Source organism: Rattus norvegicus, chromosome 6, assembly GCF_036323735.1.
Source record: "Rattus norvegicus strain BN/NHsdMcwi chromosome 6, GRCr8, whole genome shotgun sequence".
Lineage (NCBI taxonomy): Eukaryota > Metazoa > Chordata > Mammalia > Rodentia > Muridae > Rattus > Rattus norvegicus.
Genome location: NC_086024.1, coordinates 20,266,092 through 20,289,912, shown reverse-complemented (window position 1 = coordinate 20,289,912; position 23,821 = coordinate 20,266,092). Strand labels below are relative to the sequence as shown.

Here is a 23,821-nt window from a genome sequence, read left to right as displayed (position 1 = left end):
GCCTAGACAATCCAAAAGGCCTTTAAAATCAACATGTTCCAAACCATTTCATTACGTCACCTGTCTCTCCATCCCAAAGTTCGATGACTAGCTGCAAGCAAGCCTGACTTCCTTAATATCCTCCAGTCCCACAATGAAGTGCTAGGTCTGAGAGTTCTGCCTTTTCAACACTGCTCCCAGAGCACCCATCCTAACCCAAATGTGTACCTCCTCTCAGACGGAGTCTCCTGCTTCTCTCTCTCCCTCACCTCCTCTCATATGGAGTTTTCCTGCTTCTCTCCCTTATCTTAGGCCTCATTCTTCCCCTTTCTTGACCTAAGTGAGTTTTCTAAACTTCAAACCAAGTGTTACTTTCCTATTTAGAACACCTCATTGACCAGGGTAGTTAAGCCAAGACAGCTAAGCTGCAAGTTCAAGACTAGTCTGGGCTGTAGAATGAGACTGTCTAAAAACAAAAGCCCTGGCTTAAGAACAAGTCCTCTCTTCAGACATACCCACTACCACATCCACTTGGTCTTTTTAATATGTCATTTATCCTTAGTACCAAGGGCAATACTTGTTCTGAGACAAGCATCAAGTATTTGTGGGATGTGATAAATGTAGAGGGAAGACACTGTGGGCCTAATAAATACATTCAGGAAAAGTAGTAGACCTCTCTAGAAAGATTTTGATACGAAATCAAATAGGAAGGTCAGGGTAAAGCCGTCTTAAAAATTCCATGCTAAAACACCCAGCTTTAACTTAAAGGCCATCAACAATTTTGAACAAATGTATAACACGTTCAAAAGTACTATATAACTTCTGAAATATGTAAAGGCAAGTGGACTGGGGGTAAGGAACTCAACTGAGAGGCTACCACAGTAACCTTGGAGAGGAAACTCTAAGCAGTTAGAAGAGTAGAGTACAAGAGCATGTTAGAGGTTGATAAGTGTAAGGTTTTGCTTGAAGGCAGGCAGCAGTACACAGACAGGAGTCCTAGGCTTCAGTTTTGAACCAGTCAAATACAAGTTTAAAGCCATTAACCAAGAAGTTAGAAACTGGTGGTGGGGGTCAGTTTTATTATGAGTATCCCCTTACACACTTGGCAACATTTCCAAATAACTTTATCCACTGGCAAACTAAAAGTAACATATAATGGCTAGAAATTCAAAATCCCAAACCAAAAGGAGGAGGAAAGAGTTGAAGATTTACTAAGTTACAATGTTGCTTTAGAAGCTTTAAAAAAATGTAGCAACATTTCTAAATAATTTACTTTTAACCTCTGGCAAACTCAAAGTAACAGACAAAGACACTTGTTCAAAATGAGTCCTAACAGGTGTCAGGTACAGCACCGGTGTAGAAGTCCCATAGGGTAGCTAACATGAATATGGACAAGTAAATTAGGATAGGACACTAGGAAGAAACAATGGAGCACTATCCAACGCAACCCTGAGCGCCTGAGAAGAATCTCTGAGGCTGAGTAGTAGTAGGCCAGATCAAATGAGCAGACTGTCCAAAAAGCTTCAGCTAAGAAAACACACTGGTGGGCATTATACAAGCAGTTTAAAGTCTGAAGATTTCAGGATAAGGACACACCCACACAAAATGTCCAAGGACGCATCTTCATGAAAAGTCCAACACACATACAATATTCAAGTTTTAAGCTACAAGAGCATATTCTGAATATGAGAAATATATCCAGCCTTGTCTTGGGTGTCCTAAGAGCATTGCAGGTGGGAATGTGAATGAGGAGAACCTCATGCATTAGGGACCCTGTAAACTCCCTCTTCATCTCACTTCTGCAGGGACGGCTCTGCTTCAAGCGGAAAGCCAGCCAACCGCGAAGCTATAGAACACAAGCCACACTATGGTGAACTGGGGACAAAACCCTTTCCACAGAAGGCAGTCACTCACAACTCCAGCAGTTTTCTGATGGTGAAAATGTATGGCAAGTCCATCTCTAATTCAAGAAAAAAATAAGAACTCAGATTGTATGTGACATTTCTCATCTTTTTTTTTTTTTTTTCAGAGCTGGGGACCGAACCCAGGGCCTTGTGCTTGCTAGGCAAGCGCCCTACCACTGAGCTAAATCCCCAACCCCGACATTTCTCATCTTAAGATACTGGCAACTGATTACATAAAATGAAAAACAAAACAACGAACAAAAAGACCCAGAATGCCAGCCACACAAAATAGGTTTCTGCGAGGGCCACCCATGAGGCAGGTTACAGTAGTCTGCCAACTTCTACAATGCTCTTCCTACCACTCCAAAGGATCCTCAAGTGATATTGTGGAGGTCTCCTTAGAATAGGAGCTACCTGCTTTTAAGCCGAATACCTCAAACTGGTAATGTTCTGTGAGAGCTTTTGTACATATAAATCAATTTTTCTGTCTCATCTTGTCCTGTCAAGATACCAAACTTCTAGCGTCATGAGGCATACTTCTCCAATTCTACAAACTAAGCAGGCAAGTGTGCAGGTAAAGCCAAGGTAAAAATGGACTGAAGCCTCATGGGATCTCTAATGAACAAAGTATGCACAACGAGGTGACCTCTTTGATTTCCTTAGAAAACCTAGAGATTTGTAAGACATTTGAGGATAAAAACCAGTAACCCAAGTCTGAAAAATAAAAGCAAAGTCTCCCAAAAAAGCAAACAGTTTTCCAGCATAAGATACCAAGAGGGGAAGGGGAGAACAGTGCAAAGGAGAAACTAAAAGGTGCTGGCCTCTGTGGAGTATGAAAACACTTTCTGGTTATAGAAAAGCTCTGCATGGTACAGCAAACTCTGTACTCAATACTCAGTAGTAACAAAACTGTATTTTAGCAAAGAGAGCATGAAAATCATCTGAGCAACAAGAAATCGAGATTAAAACTCCTGGAAGAGTAAAACAATCTCTACAGGTAAGGCAAATAAAAACAAAAACCAATCTGGTTTTAAAAATCCATTCAAACACACCTGTTTCAGATGTCTTGGTACAAGCGTTGCTTTAGAAGCTTTCGAAATGTATCAACAGCCACGGATAACTACTGGCAAACATAAATTCAAAATGCCAAACCAGACAGTTGCTTTAGAAGCTTTTAAAATGTAGCAAATAATTTCCAAATAATTTACTTCAACCTCTGGCAAACTCAAAGACACAAAGACTAAAGATGCAAAACACCAAACCAAACGAGGTTCGAAGATTCTCAGCTACTTCAAAAGAACCAATCTGAATACAGTGGCATGTGCATCACTCCTGTAATGGGAGGGGGGAGGGTGTCAAGAGAACGGGGAGTTATGACTGAGGACGAGCAAAACCAAGCAGGCCATGTTCTTACTGGCAGGCAACCTCGCAATTACTTAGGCAAGCACTGTGGCCAGGGCACTTTCGAGCCAGTGAGAGCCCTGGACTCCTAAAACGAGAGACTGACCGCAGCTCGGTAAGATCGAGAAGGTAGGCAATGGCCTTCTTTGACCTCCACGGAAAACCGAGGCTCCTCCAACCCTCGCCTCGGTGCTTGGATGATCCAGACCAACCCTCCCCGACTGTGTGCGGCCTTCCCACGCACCCCGGGCGAGTGTCAACAGCTGGAGCAGCGGACGCGGGGAACCTCACAGCCTGAGCAGACCTCCCCGAGACCCGAGACCGGGAAGAAAGACCGCGGTGGCGCCCCGCCTCCCCGCCCTCACCCGGCCCCGAGCGGACTGGGGCCGGGAAGCGGGTTCCGCGCCCCTACCTTTTTCAGCGCAGGCACCAGCAGCCCCCGCCACTTGGGCGCGTTCTCCTCGCTGAAAAACTCGTAGGGCAGCTGCTGCGCCTGCATGGTGCCTGCGGGGCGCCTCGGGACGGACGGAGGGGCGGCGGCTCGCGGCGCGGAGAAGGGCCGCAGCCCGCGCACAGCCCGGCCCCCTCGGGGCGCCGCGCGGCCCGGCTAGCGCTGGCGAGGAGTCTGGGGGGCGAGGCCCGCGGCCGGGCACCCACCGGACACGCGCGCCGCTCGTCGAGAGGCAACGCAGCCCGGCGGTGGCGGCGGCGGCATCCCGCACCACCGCCCCGGGGCAGGCCCCCCGCTCCGCCCCGGGCCGCCCTCCGCCGGGGCTGAGCTCCCCCGCACGGCCTGGCCCTCCGAGAGACGGCGCGTGGAGGGACGCTCGGGCCGGTGGCGCCCGCTCGCGGGCGGGGAACTCAAGCGAGAGGCCCAGAGCGGGGCGGGCCGGGACCGGGATCGGGTGAGGAAGGAGAAGGGCCCGAGGTCGCTGCCGGGGAATCCGGCCGCTCGGCCGTCGTCGCTGCTGCTGCCGCTGCCGCCGCCGCCGGTGTAGCGCTGGAGCTTCCTACTAGCAAACTGAACCTGCTCGCAACTGAGCATGCGCCAGCGGCCCAGGCCGGTTCGCTCCGGGTTTTCCATCTGCCCGCGGATGAGGAGGGGTGCGCGCCAGAGGCTGGGGAGGGCACTCGCAGAGGCGGGGCTGAGGGACCCTGAAAGCGAACCCGCGACCCGAGAAAGTGTCTGGGTGTGGGGGCCTGCGAGCAGGCAAAGCGCCCCCTTTGTGTGGTCCGGCAGGCGGGGAGCCCATCCAGTTCTAGGAGATCCTAGGCCCTGTGTTTTAGAAAAGGGGTGTGTGTACTTTGTTCCCAGCACGAAGATAAGGAGTGCCCTGAGCATGCACTGTATACTAAACAGATTGCACAAAAGATAGATTCCTCTCACAAAAAAACGACTGCTCAGGGTTTGTCTGGTGGGAGGAGAGACTGCTTTTTTCCATCTGCCTTTCCATGCCATGAGAACGGATACGTGTAGTATTTATTGATCGTGTGTCTACTCAAACCCACGAGCTTTTATTTGTGGATTTAGTCGTCCTGCTTGGGATCTTTCATAGCTTCAACTGGATAATTAGCTTCTGGAAGACAGAGATTCCCCCCCCACCCCTCACCTCGCCTTGGTACTCGACCCAGAATAGAGACGTGAAAATTGCGGAATGCTATAAAAGCAGTATCTATGAATTGTCCTTCCATCGTGAGGATGGAGATGCTTATTATAGTGGCACTGTGCAGCGCTATGGCACATTGTGCCTTATCATTGAACTCTTTCTGAGTACAGCGTTGTTTTAATTCTCAGTTTTCATTTCATAGATGACGAGACAGTTGGAAGAACCAGCCTGGGTTCAAATTGACATTAGGTCTTGCTGTTTTGAAGTACAATAAACAAGATCTCACAGAAGAAAAAATGTTTGAAACCACCATCTTTTAGACCACCTTATAGGGTCTGAATGAAATCTTCAAGTCTTTCCTTTTATAATGCATACACGGATTTACATCTTTTTAAAAATTCCCCTCATTTTAAACGGCTCAACAACAGTTTGAAGTCCATCCATTGACCATCAGAGTAATAAGACAGCAGAGCAGGCCTGTTGGTGAAATGACTCAGCCAGTAAAGGGTACCTGCAGCCAAGCCCGAGAACCCGAGTTCTGTCTTAGAGACCCACGAGGTGGAAGCAGAAAAACTAACTCCCAAAAGTTCTTCTGGTCTCTACACGTGTTCAGTGGCGGGTGTGTCAGACACAAGATAAATATACTTTTTCAAAAGAGAAAAGCAGAGGAGTGATAGCTTAGGAAGGAGTTAGAAAAGGAGTTTCAGAGGACAACTGATATATCAGTTATTTTCAACAACAGGTTTATGTGGTCTCAAATGACTGAACCAAATCAACTATTATAGAAAACTGGTCCTTGGCTTCTCACTATTAAAACACATTTCAAGCTTCAGGCAGTAATGTAGCCACTGATCCCAGCCCTCAGGAGAGAGGTAGAGGCAGAGGAGCAAGGCCGATCTCAGCTGCATGGTGACCAGCCAGGGCTACATGAAATGCTATCTCAAAATCTAAAGAACACACACTTCAAAGTTCTGCGCAAAGCTACGAATCTGGCACCTACTTAAAACAGTCTTAAGGTTTTCTCTCAGTTGTTAATCATGGTTCATCAGGCTCTATCACTCTAACCTATTCCCAAAAAGCACCACTCTTGTTTCCGTGGTTCCTCCCAGTCTGGAGTGCCTAGGTGTTCACATGGGTAGTTCTAAACATCGGACATCCAAGAAGCCTATTCTGATCAGCCTAATGAACTACCATCCTGTATAACTCTATCCAAACTCTCAGTCATGTATTTGTGAACTCCCTTCACTAGAATATAAATGCCCCCCCCCAAAAAAACCCTAACATTTCCCAGGATTTATTACATATGCACAGCAGGAGGCATTGCTTTTAATGGCATCAAAGTTGCATAGAGGAAACTTGCAGTAAGAATACATAGGTGTGGGGTTGGGGATTTAGCTCAGTGGTAGAGTGCTTGCCTAGAAAGCGCAAGGCCCTGGGTTCGGTCCCCAGCTCCGAAAAAAAAAAAAAAAAAAGACTACATAGGTGTAGTATGACAGGTGTGCAAGTCTTTAATGCCAGCACTTGGGAGGCACAGACAGAAGAATCACTTTGTTCGAGGTCAGCCTGGTCTATATGGTGAGTACCAGGGCAATCAGAGCGACATAGTGAAACCCTTTCTCAAATAACCAAATAAATAATCCATAAAGGAAAATAGGTGATCTTCGAGAATGCGCGAGCGAAATCTACATGTATTCACTTCAAGATATCAAAGAGCATTAAGGTATTGGTAACTAAACTCCAAGATTCCCTTGCACTAGGAATCTGATTTAAGTACAAAGGGAGCAAGCCCTAGGAACATGGATTGTCAAGTTTAGCGGCCAGGTCAGGTTTTCACCAGTGTGAAATTCTGGCTGCAGACTAAAAGCAAATGGATCAAGGGAAATTGCTTCCTAGCGGAGTAGCAAGAAGGGTTAGCCAGGGCAACTAAAATCGCGGAGCTGTCGAGCCTCTACCAAATGTCTGCCTACATCTCTTAGGACAAAAGCAAACACCTAGACCAGCAGATAGCAATGCGAGGCAGGAACTCGTCATTTTCACGCACAGGGCCTTCGACTTGCGGCGCAAGCGCAGACGCTCCCCTTGGCGCCACTCCACGGTGCTAGGCAGCCTCACTGCCAGAACGGAGGTGACGCACGGGGGCGCGTCTGTACTCACTAGTCGCAACCCTAAGCGAAGCGTTCAGGCAAAGTAGTCGAGTTCCGAGCTCATCCGACCTGGAGCGTCAAGGGAAGGGGCGGGGAGGACGCAGGGCCCCGACCGCGCTCGCTCCCTGCAGGTGAAAGGGTGGCCCGGCTAGCCGGGACAGGACCACCTGCTTCCCTCCATCGCAGCCACAGTAACCTTAAAGCTGGTGTGGGATCTAGGTGCTTTGCTGTTCCAGAGTATCCACTAGCGTCGCAGGAGAAACTCAAAGGTCCTTAACCTGATAATCGTGGTTTTGCACAATCGTATCTCTACTTCAAATACACCCCTCCTGCTGGCCTCCCTCACCTATCACTGACCCATGCACGTGCTGTTTGTTCCAAGTGTTTGGCATACCCGTTCGTCTCCAGTCTGTGCAGCACTGTCCCGCCTCAGATCCCCCTGGTACTCTAGGAACGTTCACGTAGTCTCCCCGACCCCACCCCAAAGCTTAAATATCATGTCTCTACAGTTCTCAGTCCATGTGCAAGATTCCTGTCCTTGAACTTCAGGGTCTCACAGGCATTAGAAACGGCAACTTCATTTACATTAATGGCCTCCTTCTGAAGCATATTCAACTGCATTCTTTGATTCATTCTTTTTTCTCAACCCGCACCTTCAGTTCCACTGTTTCAAATAGTCCTCAGAAAACATACCAGAGGAAACACGGATTGAAAAGAGCACTGGATACCTAATAGTTAATACTCATTCCTTAACTCCTCATCCTCTCCATTGTCCTTTCTCTTCCCACTTTGCCAAAGTAGTAGGAGGCAGGGTAGATACAAGTAAAAGAAATGATCAAAGAGTAGTCAAAGGTATACAGGATTTTTCTTCCCACTTGCTATGTTTGTTAGAATCCCCACGAGGTCCAACTTGCAAAATCTTCTCCATTTGGTTCACATAGTAATAGATCCTCAAACCGATTGCACAGAACTCAAAGCAATTTTAATCAAATTCCCAACACTGTTTTGGATTGAAGAGGACAAACTAATTCTAAGCCATGAGTGAAAAACCATAGGCCAATTTTCTTTAAAATAGCAAGTGTGTGTGTGTGTGTGTGTGTGTGTGTGTGTGTGTGTGTGTGTGTGTCACTATGGCAGCCTAGAAAGGATTTTGTCATTATTTTCTTTATGTAGGGGAAGGGTGTCTCGTGAAGCCCAGGCTGACCTCAAAATCACTATGTAGCTAAAGATGACATTGAATTTTTGATCTTCCTGCCAAGTGTTGGGATTACAGTTATTTGGTTTATTTAGGTAAAGAGTAAAAATCTTAAATTTGGAAAGCTGGCATTGATAGGGTGTCAACCAGATGGCCACTTAGTTCGGATTTCACGCAAGTGTCCCAGTGGCGTTCTTTAAAGAGATTCTTTTGTTTTGTTCATTTGCCTATAGTCTCCTGTGACCACATAGATTTCCCTCTTAGCACAGACGAACTTCCCACTCACAGAGGCTCTTTATTCCTTGCTGTGGTGCTGGGAATTGAACATTGCTGCTTCCAAATGGTTTCTTCTTAAACTTCTTCAGGCAATACTCTACCACTAAGCCATAACCTCAACTTTGACTTCTTTCAGGGATGATTTGCAGGCCCCATAGCATAGTAGAGGAGGAACGGCTGTTGTCAAGCCTTCCCTTGAGTACTTTATTCGTTTGAGTGTCTAAGCCTGGCAAGCTGTGCAGCGAACTTTGCACACAGTGGGCCACCTTTCTAGCCATGGCATGAGATTTTATTTTAAATGTATCAGGAGATGGTTATTTTCAAATTTAAGCAGGACAATTCTGAGAGTGGGAGATAGAAGTGATACGTTTTGGGTTCTGGTACCACAATGCACACGTACGGATGTTGTTAGAGCTTGACTTTCCAAAATACAGCTGTATAGACTTTACGTGCGACTGCTTCACTTGCGGGATTCACCTACACAGCCTTGTTATTCAACTTTACTGTCAGCTAACTGTATTGTCCTGTGGTTTTCTATTTTATTTGGGGGTATTGGTTTCTTGTTTCTCGGTAGGGACTCGTGCTGTCTACTGTGCTAGTCATCCTGCTGTATAACTAAGGATGACTTAGAACCTCTGACTCTCCTGTCCCTGTCTTGGGAGTGCTGACATTACACACAGGCATCACTGTTTCCAGTTTATGAAGTATGGGGGGGTCAAACCCAGGGTTTGCGAGGCAGATACTAACGGGGCTACATCCTCGTCCTGGACACTTCTTAGTGTCCATCTCAATGGTAATGAGTATATTCACATTACTATACCACCAACCTATAGAACTGTGTTTTTAGGGTTTCACTACGTAGCTCAGACTGACCTCAAACTCACAATCCTCCAGCATCAACCTCCTGATTGCTAGGTGTGCAAGCCTGTGCCACTGTGCCCAACTAGTGTGTAAAACTCCACATCACAGAACTCAAACTCCGTAACTACTAAAAATTCCTGTTTCCTATTCCTTCATTCTGGCAGCTCCACTCTTCCCATTTCTATGAATTTTTTCTATGAATTTTTGATTATAGATATCATTCCTTTGACACATACAGTACAGACATACATCACCTATGGTCATTTGTGGATCAGACATGGGAATGCACACCTTTAATCCTTTAGGGAGGCAAGGAGAGGCAGATTTCTGTAAATTCAAGGTCAGACTGGCCTATATAGCACGTTTCGGGCCAGTCAGGACTACAAAGTCTCAGAAAGTTCCTCATGTATTATTAGTCTCTGTACCTGATGTATGTGTGCATGCACACGGCACAGAACACATGTAGAAGTCAGAGAGTCAGAAGACAATTTCCACTTTTTTGGGGGACGGGGGAATTCCAGGAATCGAACTCGGGTCACTAGGTTTGCGTGGCAAGCATGCTTACCCACCGCTGAGCCCTGAGATGTTTGGAGAAATGTATTGTTAGGTGTCTTAGTGGGTTGTGAAGAGACACCGTGACCAAGACAACTTTTATAAAGGAAAACATTTAATTGGTGCTAACTTACAGTTTCAGAAGTTTAGTCCACTATCATCATGGTGGGAGCATGGCAGCCTCCAGGCAGACATGGTGCTGGAGAAGGAGCTAAGGGTGGTGCATCTTGATCCAGAGGCAGCAGAAAGGGACTGTGTCATACTGGCCAGACTTGAGCATATATGAGGCCTCAAAGCCCAACTCCGCAAGGCCACACCTCCTAACAGCACCAGTCCCTATGGCCAAGCATTCAAAGTCATGAGTCTGTGGGGGCCAAACCTATTCAAATCACCACACTGGGCAACCTTGTTCTTGTACAAGCACCATAGTATCCATTTACATGCTAAGATGGCTACACTCACTGGGTTCTATGGAATTATGTGCTGCTGTTATATGCGACTAGCTTATTATACTTAGCATAATACTCTTAAATCGAACGTCATCCCAAGTTGTGACATATAGCAGAATTCCCGTATTTACTTTTACATTTTGTTTTTGGACAGGATGTCATGTAGCCCAAGCTGAACTGCAGTTTTATCTGTAGCAGAGGCGTGTCTCGAGTCCTGGTCTCCCTGCCTCCATCTCCTGAGTGTGTAATCACAGTCACGGGATTCCTTTTTCAAGACATCATATGTCTGCCTCCCGTTTTTTGATGGATATTTGGATTACTCCCATTTATTATGTGATTGTGTGTGTGTGTGTGTGTGGAGAGAGAGAGAGAGAGAGGAGAGAGAACCACCCACCCATTTTAGATTTTTGTGATTTTGAGTCACAGATTAAAAGCGAGTTTACTCTGTTAGCTGGGATTATTGTGCTCAACTATTGGGTTGGATTTTAATTAGATAGCAAGTTCAAGGCCAGCCTGGGGGCTACATGAGATGCTGTGTCAAAAATCCAACAAATAAACACCTCCTACAAAACAAGACAAAGGCCAGTGCTGGTAAGAAAGGATAAGTCTGGAATGCAGCTGGGCTCTTAAAATGTGCTATGTCCTGTGATCTATGGGAAACTTCAAATAAAATTGAGTGTGCTTCTTGCTTGGTAAAGAACCAGGACCAGCTGATGATAAAGAAAATATAGAATGGGTAATAAAAGCAGGCAGCTGTTAAATAATGAGCTACAGTCACGTGGCCAGTCATAGAAGAGGACAGTGATACAGTGATTGCCATGAGGTTTGTAATATATATATACATATATATATATGTATATATATATAGTGTGTGTGTGTGTGTATGTCTATGTGCATGTCTGTGTGCATGTCTGTGTATATGTGTGTATATGCCTGTCTTAGTTAGGGTCTCACTGCTGTGAACAGACACCATGACCAAGGCAACTCTTATAAGGACAACATTTAATTGGGGCTGGCTTACAGGTTCAGAGGTTCAGTCCATTATCATCAAGGCAGGAACATTGCAGCATCCAGGCAGGCATGGTGCAGGAGGAGCTGAGAGATTTACATCTTCATCTGCTGGCCTCTAAGAGAGGACTGACTTCCCGGCAGCTAGGAAGAGGGTCTGATAGCTCACACCCACAATGACACACCCACTCCAACAAGACCACACCCACTCCAACAGGTCCACACCTTCTAATAGTGCCACTCCCTGGGCCAAGCGTATGTAAACTATCACAACGCATGTGTGTAAGTGTGTGTGTGTATGTGTGTGCATATGTGTGCATATACATGTGTGTATGTGTGTATATGTGCACATGTGCATGTGTGCAGATGTGTGTGCACATGTATGTACATTATATGCATGTGTGTTCACATGTGTGTGCATGTGTGTGCATGTGTATGTAAATGTGTGTGTATATTTAGTGAGCACCTTTCTTTTCTCTCCTTCCTTAATCATGTAACATTGGATGCACTGAATTTGTATCAGTAATTATCTTAATTTTATAACATAATATTTGTTATGGACTATCAGAAGAATAAACATTGCTCACTGTCTTTACTCCCTCTTCCAAGAAAGAAAAGAAACCAAACCAAAACTCCACAGCATGGTAGAGCGCTTGCCTAGGAAGCGCAAGGCCCTGGGTTCGGTCCCCGGCTCCGAAAAAAAGAACCAAAAAAAAAAAAAAAAAAAAAAACAACAACAACTCCACAGCATGAAGCCAATGAACAAACACTTAAAAAATACAGTTCCGGCAGCTTTGCTCCTGGGTCATCGGATGTCCTCAATACTATGAGCCTAGATTGACCTATACTTGCCGCCCTCCATTAGACTCCCAAGTTCGGGTACTACAGGCATGTGCTACCATGTCCAACATCTGTAGTTTTATGAAAGCTTTAAATTATGAAATATTATTTCATCGACTTGAATCCAAATAGGTAAATACACGTGCGTGCCTCTGTGTACTGATCCCCTTTAACCAAGTGCTCCTCTGTGTGTCAGAATCATGAATCAGGGCTGGGGATTTAGCTCAGTGGTAGAGCACTTACCTAGGAAGCACAAGGCCCTGGGTTCGGTCCCCAGCTCCGAAAAAAAGAACCAAAAAAAAAAAAAAAAAAAAGAATCATGAATCAGGTCAGCCGAAGGCAATGCACACTTTCCTCTGTGAGTTCCAAACCTGACAAATTTGACTTGGGATTTTGGATTAAGGCCAGCATTCCAACTAGAATTGGGAACCACAGGGAAATTCCAGGCCCCCGAGAGAAAAGCTGGGGCCTCTAAAACAAGAAAGCTAGGCCACCCCCTTAAGACCTGTGTCCTCTTTTTCTGACTCTTTAACCCATTTTTTTATGACAGAAGGGAAAGGGTACTGTACTGGTATTGAGGAGGGACAGGGGGAAAACAGCATGGTTTGAGACATGGGATAAGAATGTAGCAAAACATTTAATCCACCACTGCATAATTTCAGCCCTATCAACTTTACTAAACGTGACACAGTGTCAATTTGTCACATAAACAGAAGGAAAGCCAATCGTTTTTCTCTGGATCATCTGCTCCTTCCAGATAGAAGGTTGCAGATTCCTGCTCCCTGTGGTGCCTGTGCAGCAGCCTCTAGGGCCTCTGGGACCTCTGCCCCTGTCCCTCCTTATATCCTCCTTCCTGGTCTCATCCTGTGTTTCACTGCACTCTTAGGAGAATCTCTTCAGAGATTCTCATTTCCCTGAATAAATGTGGGCGAGTGGTTGGTATTAATGCCTGTGCCATCAACTCTCCTTCATTCCGGTGAGCACTTTACTTGGGGGAATTACCTTTGGCTCCGTGTGCCCATCAAGATAACTCCCATTCTCTGATGGAGGGAAGCTTGTTTCCCTTTTCTTCTTCCTTTATTCCCTTCCTTTCTGAGACATGAGTCTTAGTTTGCAGCCCATCCTGGCCTGGAACTCACAGTGTAGCTCATGTTGTCTCACATTCCCATCAATCCTTTTGTTTCCGTCTCCTGAGTGCTGGGATTTTAGGCATGAGACACCATCACACTGTTAACAGGAAAATTTGGGGAGCCCTACTTGGGGTGTCACATGTTACCTGGGACGTTGGAGCCCCTTCTCAGGATTCTTAGTCCTGTTAGTAAAAGAATTTAAGACTTAACTCTGAAGGAAGCTCAATGACATTTTTGTCAGAGTTTAAAAGAAAAACAACAGGACAAGCAAGATCTTGGCGGCTGCCAGGGAGGGGGATGAAGACTAGGACGAGAAGAAGCCATGCTACCTGCGTTAGATGGACTGTTAACTGATGGTCAGGCACACAGAGGACAAACTGCTGCATGAAAGACAGAAAGCTTGTGGGGAGAGCTGCTGAGAAACAGTAAAAACACCCAAAGCACCAGGAAGGGCATCCCTGGCCTCAGGCCAGAGTCTGAAAGAAAACAGAAGAGAAGAAAAGGAAAAGCCAGATGACCTAACAGAAACCTGTGGGTGGCTCTGTAGTAATTATACCAGGGGTGGCTTTCTAGGAAGGAATAATGTATCTCATTAGAGAAATAGTTATCTCCCCCAGAATGTTAGGATGGCTTACAATGACTATTCCCTGAAAGAGAGTCCTTTAGCCAGGTGACTGACTCCTCCAATTGAATTGCCACTAATGGACCTCACAGAGTCTTGACTTTCTTTTTTTTTTTTTTGTTTTTTTGGTTCTTTTTTTTCCGGAGCTGGGGACCGAACCCAGGGCCTTGCGCTTCCTAGGTAAGCGCTCTACCACTGAGCTAAATCCCCAGCCCCGAGTCTTGACTTTCAATGCAACTGCGAAAACACCCAGCTCTAACGGGGGCTTCAGGGAGATTCATGTAGAAAGGGTTAGGTGCCGTCCTGATGGCCTTTGGGGAAGCTCGCCGTAGCTTTACCTCTACTTGTTCTCAGGACGCACAAGATCTGTTCTAACGGCAAGGAAGCTGAACACAGCGGCCCAAGCCTTGATCTTGTTCCAGTAACTGAGAGGCAGAGGCAGGAGGATTGGTGTAGCCTGAGATACATAGTGAGTTCCAGGCCAGCCTAAACAGCCAGACCTTGCCTCAAAAAAGGGGAATAAATAAAGTGGACTATGCCGAGTGCAAGCTGAATGCTTGTTTGGTAGTTTATTGAAACAGAATTTTAGATAGTTCAGGCTGGCCTCAAACATACTATGTAGCCAGAGATGACTTTGAACTTGTGACCCCCTTCCTTCTACTTCTAATTGCTGGGACTACAGGCCAGCCCACTCCCCTAATGTTTTTTGTTGATTTGCGTTGCTTTTACATTTTATCATTGATTTAGTGTGCGGTGGGTGTGTGGTGCAGTGATCCACCTGTCAGGGTCAGAGGTCATCCTATAGAAGTCAGTTCTCTCCTTCTACCACGTGGTTCCAAGGATCAAACTCATAGGTGGTCAGGCTTGGCAGCAAGCGCCTTTGCCTACAGAGCCATCTCACCAGCCCTAGATGTTCTTCCCAGAGCTGGCTCGGTAAAAGGACATGCACTTCCTAACAGGGCCCCCTTAATCTACCTGACAACTGCGGAGAGAATTTTACTGCGATGGTTTGTGGTTTTCTATCTAGCAAAAGTTCAGAAGTGAACTGTTTCTGCAGGGCACAGTGACCCAGGTCTACTATCAAGGGCAGAGTGGCTGTGGCAGTGTTGATTTTTTAAATTTGTCTTAGAACATGACTGTTCCCATCATTTTTAAATATGTGTTGCTAAGAAAGGCGTCTTTTTCAAGAATGATGCACTTCTGTAAAGCACGTTACCCTAGAGATGGCGTCTGCCCATTGCTAGTCTCTGATTTCAAAGCTGCAGCATTGGCCCTAGCAAACCCTAACACTTAGAGCTGAGGCAGCAGGATCACCATTAGTTCAAGGCTAGCCTAGGCTATGGGCAGGGCCCTGTCTTAAAAAAAAACCATATCTAAGTTAAAAAGCCTTGACCTCGGGACTCATGGCTGCAGTCCTAACACTCAAAAGGCTGGGGCAGGAACACTGCTGGGATTGCAAGTCAGCCTGGGCTACACAGTGAGTTTGAGGACAGTCTGGGCTTTATAACAAGACCCCATCTTCTTCCTCTCTCTCACTAAAGCCCTTAAAGCCCTCACTGTAGGAGGTGGAGATATGGCTCAGTGACAGAGTGTCTGTCTCACATGTATAAGGCCCTAGGTTGGATGCCGAACCCTCAAAAAACAAAAAGACAGACAGAAAGGAAGAAAGGAAAGAAGGAAGGAACAGAAAGCAAGCTACTATAGGCTACAATAATGTCCTCTCAATATCTTACAGCTTTGTAACTCTCTGCAATCAAGTCTGTAAAGAAGCTTAAATCAAGACCCTTATCTTAGCCAGGATGGTGGCACACTCCTGTCATCCTAGCACTTGTGGAGTCAGGAGGATCAGAAGTTCAGGGCCATCCGTGATTACACAGTGAGTTTGAAAACAGTCTGGGCTGTACAAAAACCTCATCTAAAAAGTAAGTCAGTCAGTTACCTAGCCCTGGGTTCATCCCAACACCACAGACCCTGGGCACAGCGGCCTGAGAGTGCCATCCCGGTACCTGGCAGGTGGAGGCAGAAGCATCAGGAGTTCAAGGTTATCCTCCAGCAAATTATGAGTGTAAGCCAGGGTACAGGAAACCATGTCTGAAGAAATTAAAGAAAGAGAACCTTGGGCTTTGTAAGTAAAGGGGACAGAATCTCAACAAAAGTGAGCAAACTCGTTAACAGTAGGGACAGAGTGAACTCTGTGATGCCTAAAGATCTCGACTGGCATTTCAGGACGAGCTTCCCCCTTCAGGTCACGTGATGGTAGGAACAGATAGCAATGTGGATGGTGTGTTGACTTAGAAGTTAATATTCCTCAAATGCTCTGGGATTAGAGGAATTGGAAAAGCAAATTCTCAGAACCGACTCCCAGATCTTCTGACCTACAAACCATAAGGGTGTCCAGAAAAAGAGAGTTTTTTGGTTGGTTGGGTTTTGGTTTGGTTTGGTTTGGTTCTTGAGACAGAGTCTCAGTGCTCAAACTTGCTTTGTAGCCAACTGACTTGAACTTGGAAAAGCCCCTGTGAGTATTGTGGACGGAATACTTCTAAGTGTTAGCATTACAGGCATGAACCTCCACAGAGATTTAATCCAGAGCCCTGTACACACTAGGCAAGCACTCTACCAACTGAAACAGCCCCATAACCACCCCCCCATCCAGATTCTGGTGAGTCTGGTGTCTATGGATACTTGGGAACCATGGGTTCAGATACTCCTATGTGTTAATTCTCTTGTCACCATGACCAGCTACCCAACAGAAGCAATTTAAGGGAGGAAAGACTCATTTAGATTGAGATGTGGTTCCTCACATCTCTGTGAATCAAGAGGCCAGAAAACACAGGCTGGAGCCAGAGCAGCTATCTCTTCAAGCCTCCCCCAGTGACCTCCTCCTGCTGGCTAGTCCAAAGTCCCAGTGGTGTCACAACTTCCCAAGCTAGCACTACCAGTTGGGGACCAAGTGTAGGAATACACGAGCCTTCAGGAGAAACTTCAGATCTGTCTTAGTCACTGCTCTACTGATGTGAAGAGGCATCGTGACCAAGACAATTCTTAGAAAACACTTCATTGGAAGCTTGTTTATAGTTTGAGAGACTTAATCCATTACTGTCATCTTGGGAAGCATGGTGACAGGCAGACATGGTGTTGGAGAAGTAGCTAAGAGATACACCCATGATCCACAAAAGAGACAGGGACAGAGACAGAGACAGGAAAAAGGAGAGAGACCGGACCTGGCATGGGCTTTTGAAACTCCAAAGCCCACCCTCGGTGACACACTTCCTCTAACAAGGCCACACCTCCTAATCCTTCTAATCCTTTCAAATAGTGCTGGCTTCCTGATAAATATTCAAATTTAGGAGCCTGTGGGACGACTTTTATTCAAACCACAATACAATGCTTTGCTTCAATCGCAAAGGGGTTGAGTTTCCGTCATCCATTGAATGTTCACAATCTGGGGGCATCCACAGGAAGTTCTTCTTCACTCTACCTTTCTCCTTTCTCTACCCTCCCTCCCATCTCAAGTCACAGAGTTTAGAAATGCAATGTGCTAATTCTTATGTGGCACCATGCTTTGTTTTAAAACTTTTATTTTATTTTTGAGATAAAGTCTGGTGAATCTTAGGCTGGCCTCAAATTCACTAAGCAGCAGAAGATGACCTTGAACTTTTGATCCTCCTGCCTCCACCTCCCAAGTGCTGACATCATGGGCATGTGCCACAAGATCCGTTTTCAGGCAGTGCTGCATTTGAACCCTAGGGAGGGGCTACATCTGTAGTCCCTGATCCCACTTCTTTTCTTTCTAGTACTGGGGATGAACCCCAGGGCCTTGGGCAGTTCATTGTTCATTGTCTGCCTGGTTGCACGTCATCATACCCTTCCTCGGTTCTTTTCTCCCCAGGTGGGACTCAAGTGTTTAAATTATATTCTAAAGAGTCTATTGCTGGAATATTGGAAGTGTCTATTGTTTTGGAAAGCACAGAACCCCTTTACAGTTACATTGAAGTCCTTGTGAATGCTAGCCACGGGTGAGCCAGGGTTCATATAGGTTACAGTGCTAAGTTATGGCTTTAGATTAATTAGATTCTGAGGTGTGATCCTTGACCAGACCGCACAAAGACAAATTTTCATGCCTGGCAAGAGCAAACTAGAGATGGAGAGATGAGTTCCAGCCACTAATTTCTACAGTTTTAAGTCTGCGTAATACCACACGTGCTCCGCTACTTAAAATATCTCAGAGCTCATTAGCACAGCTTAAGTCAAAAAAATTAATTTACTAAACACAATAATATGTTGCATTGAAGGATGATTATTTATGATTGAGGGACCGTATGAAGCCCTTAACATGTTTCAATTAATTTAGAATTTGCAAAATTCCCAACGTACTTTTAATATTTGTTCCCTACAGCTAAGTAAATTGAGGTACCAGTATTTTTAGTAGCCTATTCAAGGTCACACTGAGAGGTAACGGTTCCATATCCCATGCTCTCAAGCACCACATTCAAACACCTTTCTAAATTTGTACTTATAAATACTGTTCCCTCAGAAGTCTGCCCTATAATTAACTTAAGCAGTGCTCTCCTGTAGCAGCAGCCCAGGGATTTCGACCTGTACGAGGGTTCCAAATGAGGTTCAGATATGACAGGACAGCCATCCTGCCTCATCTGTAGATGGTTATAAATGTCGGACACAATGGTATGAGGTATGCTTATGAAAGTACTAAACCGAAGTGATTAGATGTCTCTTAACAAAACAAAATACATACATACATACATACATACATACATATATACATATATACATATATATATATACATATATATACACATATATATGTATATATATATATATATATATCTTTAGGTTATTTTTCTATGAAACACCAAGTTTACATCCGGTATAAATTTTCTTTCTTTCTTCCTTCCATTTTGAGACGGGGTCTCACTGTATAGCCCTGGCTAGCATGGGAGTCACAGAGACCTGCCCGCCTCTGAGGATTGGAATTAAAGACATGCACTACCACACCAGACAACACTGGATTTTCTTTCTTTTTAAATTTTTTTGTTAATGTTCATTGGTGTTTTACCTGTATGTATGCCCGTGTGAGGGTGTCAGAAGTCCTAGAACTGGAGTTACAAACAGGTGTCAGCTGCCACATGGGTGCTGGGAATTGAACCTGCGTCCTCTGGAAGAACAGTCAGTGCTCTTAAGCACTGAGCCATCTCTCCAGCCTATGGTGTGTGTGTGTGTGTGTGTGTGTGTGTGTGTGTGTGTGTGTGTGTGAAGTTGGCAGATTTGCTGGCAGGTGTCTTAACCCAGAGAACTGTCTCACCAACTCAAACAGTTGGGAATATTAAAAATTCTGCTTGGTATGGTGGGCCACACCGATAATGGTTAGGAGCAGGGCAGCACCTTCGGTAGGCAGGCAGAGTTGTAGGCATAAAGGAAACAAAATGCTATGGGTCGGTAGAACCAGTAGTCAACTCTGAGAATATCGAGAAACTGAAATCCTAAGAGCCCTGACTCATCAATATCTCAGCTCATTGCTGGCCTTGCTCGTTTCTTTGTTTTTGTTTTTTAACTTCCTGTGTCGTCACTACCCATCTCCCACTCTGACCCAGTTCAGGACTCTTTTGAGCCCCCTTTCACCCTTGCTGTGAGCTTTCTAAGTTTAACATGGTCACATGACACGCTGTCCAATCAGTATTCTCCACTTACATTCAAACTAGCCAATCAGGCTCATCCCAAGTCAATGTGGACTTTACACATAGTATGAGCCAATCAGGACCGTTCTTAACCTGCGTTAAGTGCTTGCAGTGAGTACTATTCATCAAGGCCCCCTCTGGTTCTCTCTAAGCTGTGGGGGTTTTTTACTTCTCAATAAACCTTGTTTGTCCTAGTTCTGACTTGTCGTTCCTCAGGACTGTGAAACAATGGCATCAGAATCTCTGGCCCAGGCTGACTTTGGAGACTACCCAGATTCCTATGACTCCAGCCCCTTGAACCAAGCCTATCAAAAGCCAAGAAAGACATCAATGATCTCAAAGAACCCCATCCCACCACCTCCAATTATAGTCAATTTAGGCAGGAGTTCTAGGCCAGCCTGGGCTACATAGTGACTTCCAGGATGGGCTGCAGTAGGAGATCCCTGTCTCAAAACAAAAATACATACATGCATCCATGAATACATACATACATACATACATACATACATACATACTTACATACAAAAATACATACATACATACATAGAATATATATTCTAAATCTTTAGAATCTTCCTATTAACATCTTACTTGTGTTTCTCAAACTTGATGCTTTTCTCCACATCCAGTAACTATTTGTCTTACCATCCCAGATTTATTAAAATTCTTTATAATGGGGCTGGAGAGATGGCTCAGTGGTTAAGAGGGTCTGGCCAAAGGCTCTAGGTTCCATTCCCAGCACTCACATATGTGGCAGTTCACAACTTTCTGTAACTCCTGTTCCAGGGGATCTGATAGCCACTTCGGGCACTAAGCACCAACCCTGTGCACATACATACATATAGGCAAAACACCACACACGTAAAATTAAAACAAATGCAAAACCTTTTATAGCCTCACATGTACACAAACTGTTCAATACATGGTTTTCTCCTGGGGGCAAATTTTAACAAATGTCATATTTCAATTTATCTGAAATACTAAAGCGATATAGTCTACTGTTCTGGCGGCTGTATCTCACGTCTTACATATTTCATACAAGAAAGTCATGAAAAAGAGAAGTCTGCCAGATGGGATTCTCTTTCCAGGCAGAGAACCAGCAAAAATTTGCATAGCCACAACCTCATCTGCGAAGATGCTTGTTTCAGTACTGGCCCCGGTTCCAGGGTGACGACTGCTTATCTCAAGCTCCCGAGGCTGCCTTGTGCTCTCATCTGAGCTTCTGTAGTAGGTCTCTAGATGCAACATTTGCCAAACTTTTTCAAACCCCAGAAAAAGAGGGATTAAAACACAATCGTGTAAAACAGTAGGCCCATACCCAAACTTAAACCTATGCCTTCTCCCGCGCCGCTAGCCAAGTCCTACAAACCGGCCCACCTGTTGGGGACGGAAGGGTAGGAACTGACTTTCTCAGGAGGCGGCTGTCTGGGCAACTTCCTCCATGCTGTCCCTCCCAAAGTTTCTGCTGAGATTGTATATTTGGTGGGTACAGAGGAGCAAGGAATGTTCTGTCCTCCCTTTACGTCCATCTCCAAAACTCTACAGTAACGTCCCTAAATCAGTGTGGCGCAGAGAGGGGCCCAGCTCACGTGACACTGCTCTTACCCTCCATCTTCCTCTCTACTTCCTGGCAGTCCGGGCTACCGTTTCCCAAGCTCACACCACTACCCCGCTACCCAGGAAGTTGGGTGTGGTTCCCAGAAAGTGAGGTTGGGATTTACATTTTAGTTTGCATTAATGACATAATCCATTGTTTGGACCCTTTTCACCGGAAAACCAAGCAGGGTATTTTTGTTACCAAATTTGTTTTTCTTGAAATTAAACCCTCACAAAAGAAAACAGAGTGCCACCAAGCAAAAGTAGGGTAAGTGAGATTTCTCTTTTCCCTCTTGCTTTTTGAGGTGGTGTCTCACGTATCTTGGCCTGGCTGCAAGTACACTGGACTAGTACCTGAGTGCGACTGACTGAACCTCTCATCCCCCTGCCTCCACTTCCCCAGTGCTGGGATTTTAAGGTGTACCACCAACCGGTGCATTCTATTTCAGTTTCTGTCCTCAAACATGTTAACATAAGAGCAAAACAAAAGCAAGAAACAACAAAAACTATTCTAGTATATTATTATTTTCAGTTCATCAGAGGGTTGAGCCCACGACCTTCCACATGCTAAGCAGGCAGCTGTCTTATTGAGATGCATGCAAGCCCTGAAAAACTATTTTAAGGTTTGAAAGAACTTGTGGGTTTTTATGTTGACTTGCACTGAGAGGAGGAGAAATGACCTCTGCTTCTCAGGAAAATCTGAATTGCTTTTTATTTTATTTATTTATTTATTTATTTATTTATTTATTTATTTATTTATTTTTAAAGATTTATTTATTACACATAAGTACACTGTAACTGTCTTCAGACACACCAGAAGAGGAAGGGAATCAGACCCCATTACAGATGGTTGTGAGCCACCATGTGGTTGCTGGGAATTGAACTCACGACCTCTGGAAGAGCAATCAGTGCTCTTAACCGCTGAGCCATTTCTCCAGCCCCTGAATTGCTTTTTATACATAATATTTAAATGTGTGTGCATGCATGCATGCATGTGTTCGTGTGTGTGTGTGTGTGTGTGTGTGTGTGTGTGTGTGTGCGCGCGCGTATGTGTGTGTGTGTGTAGCTAGAGGCTCTGCATCTCCCTGGGGCTGGGGTTTCAGGTGACCTGTGAGTCACCTGAAGTGGGTACAGGGATTTAAATTGAGGTCCTCCAGAACAGCAATACATGCACTTAACGGTTAAGACATCTATCTCTTCAGTTCCTTGAACTCTGTATTTTTGGTTTTTATTTTTGTTTGAGACAGGGTCTCACACCATAGTCCAGACTGGCCTGAAACTCACTGGGTAACCCAGACTGGCCTTGAGTTCATGGAGAGAGGCCTACGTCAGTCTTCAAGCTTCCTGAGTGTTGCAGGTAGAAGGTACCACACCCTGCTGTCCTGGTATGATTTTCTTTGGTGTGTCTCACACTTTTGGTTTAAAATTATACTATTATTTTAGCACTTCTGAGACAGGGACCTGGCACACTGTATGTGCCAGGACATGTCCTGTAAACCAGGAGAACCCTCCTGCCTCAGCGTCCATTTCAGATAAAGCCCACCACCATACTTGGCCAATTTTTCTTAATAGGATTGTTCAAACATGTTTCTGAAGGAAAAAAATATTTTTAAAAATTATTTATCTATTTTATGCACATTGATATTTTGCCTGCATGTACATCTGAGTGAGGGCATTGGGTCTGTAAATGGAGTAACAGACAGTTGTGTGTGCTGGGAATTAAACCTGGGTCCTCTGGAAGAGCAGTCAGGGCTCCCAACTGCTGAGCCATCTCTCCAGCCCCAGCCACATTTTTATTTCATTTCAATAACATTTTTTTTTAAAAAACTGGCTAGAGAAACAAGCTTGGTGCTCTCTGTGAAACCAGGAGAACCTGAGTTATGTGGACCCAGCCTCCCCGTAACAAGTCAGGTCTGGTCTCATATGCATTTAATGGCCTCAGTGCTGGTGGGGGAGGGGCAGAAGGGAATGACAGGGGTGGGGCGGGGGCGGTACCAGCCTCCCTGTGTGCCCACACTCTCTTGTGTACACAGACAGACATCTTCACATTTACCACACACACACTTACCACACTCAGACACTCAATTTTAAATCTCTCATCTTTGGTGTCTTTTAGTTGACACCTTAAAACAAAACTTAGACACTTGTTGTAGAATCCTAGGGGCCTTGACTACTGTATGTAACCCTGAGTGTATTCACTTCTCCGAGCAAAATAGAAAGTATTTTTTGTCACTTAGAGGGTTCCTTTATACTGGCTTCCAATTAATCTTACTCACCCCAGCCCAGCTCCCGGAAACCAAAACCACCCCTCTGATTTCTCTCAGGATAAGGTTGAGAGTGTCAAAGTGACAGGCCGAGGAGGTTGTTAAGTTGGTAGAGTCCCTGGCCCAGCATACAGGAATCCCTTGGGTTTGATCCCTAATACCAAATAAACAGGGTGTGGTGTTGTATGCCTGTAATCCAAGAGCTGGAGCGGTGGAGAGAGGAAGACCAAAAGTTCAAGGTCACCCACAGCTACTCGGAGAGTTACAAGCCAGAGGAGGTGACCTTAGCCTCTGTCTCAA

General features: G+C 45.3%; 1 protein-coding gene across 1 annotated transcript in view; it reads right to left on the bottom strand.

The window, feature by feature from the left end:
• Positions 1-3,796, bottom strand: part of Sos1 (SOS Ras/Rac guanine nucleotide exchange factor 1) — a 77,234-nt gene extending 73,438 nt beyond the window's left edge. The window contains exon 1 of the mRNA NM_001100716.1: positions 3,697-3,796. Within this exon, the coding sequence (NP_001094186.1) occupies positions 3,697-3,783 (87 nt within the window). The 5' untranslated portion in view covers positions 3,784-3,796. The remainder of the gene's footprint in view (positions 1-3,696) is intronic.
• Between the last annotated feature and the right edge of the window lie 20,025 nt (positions 3,797-23,821).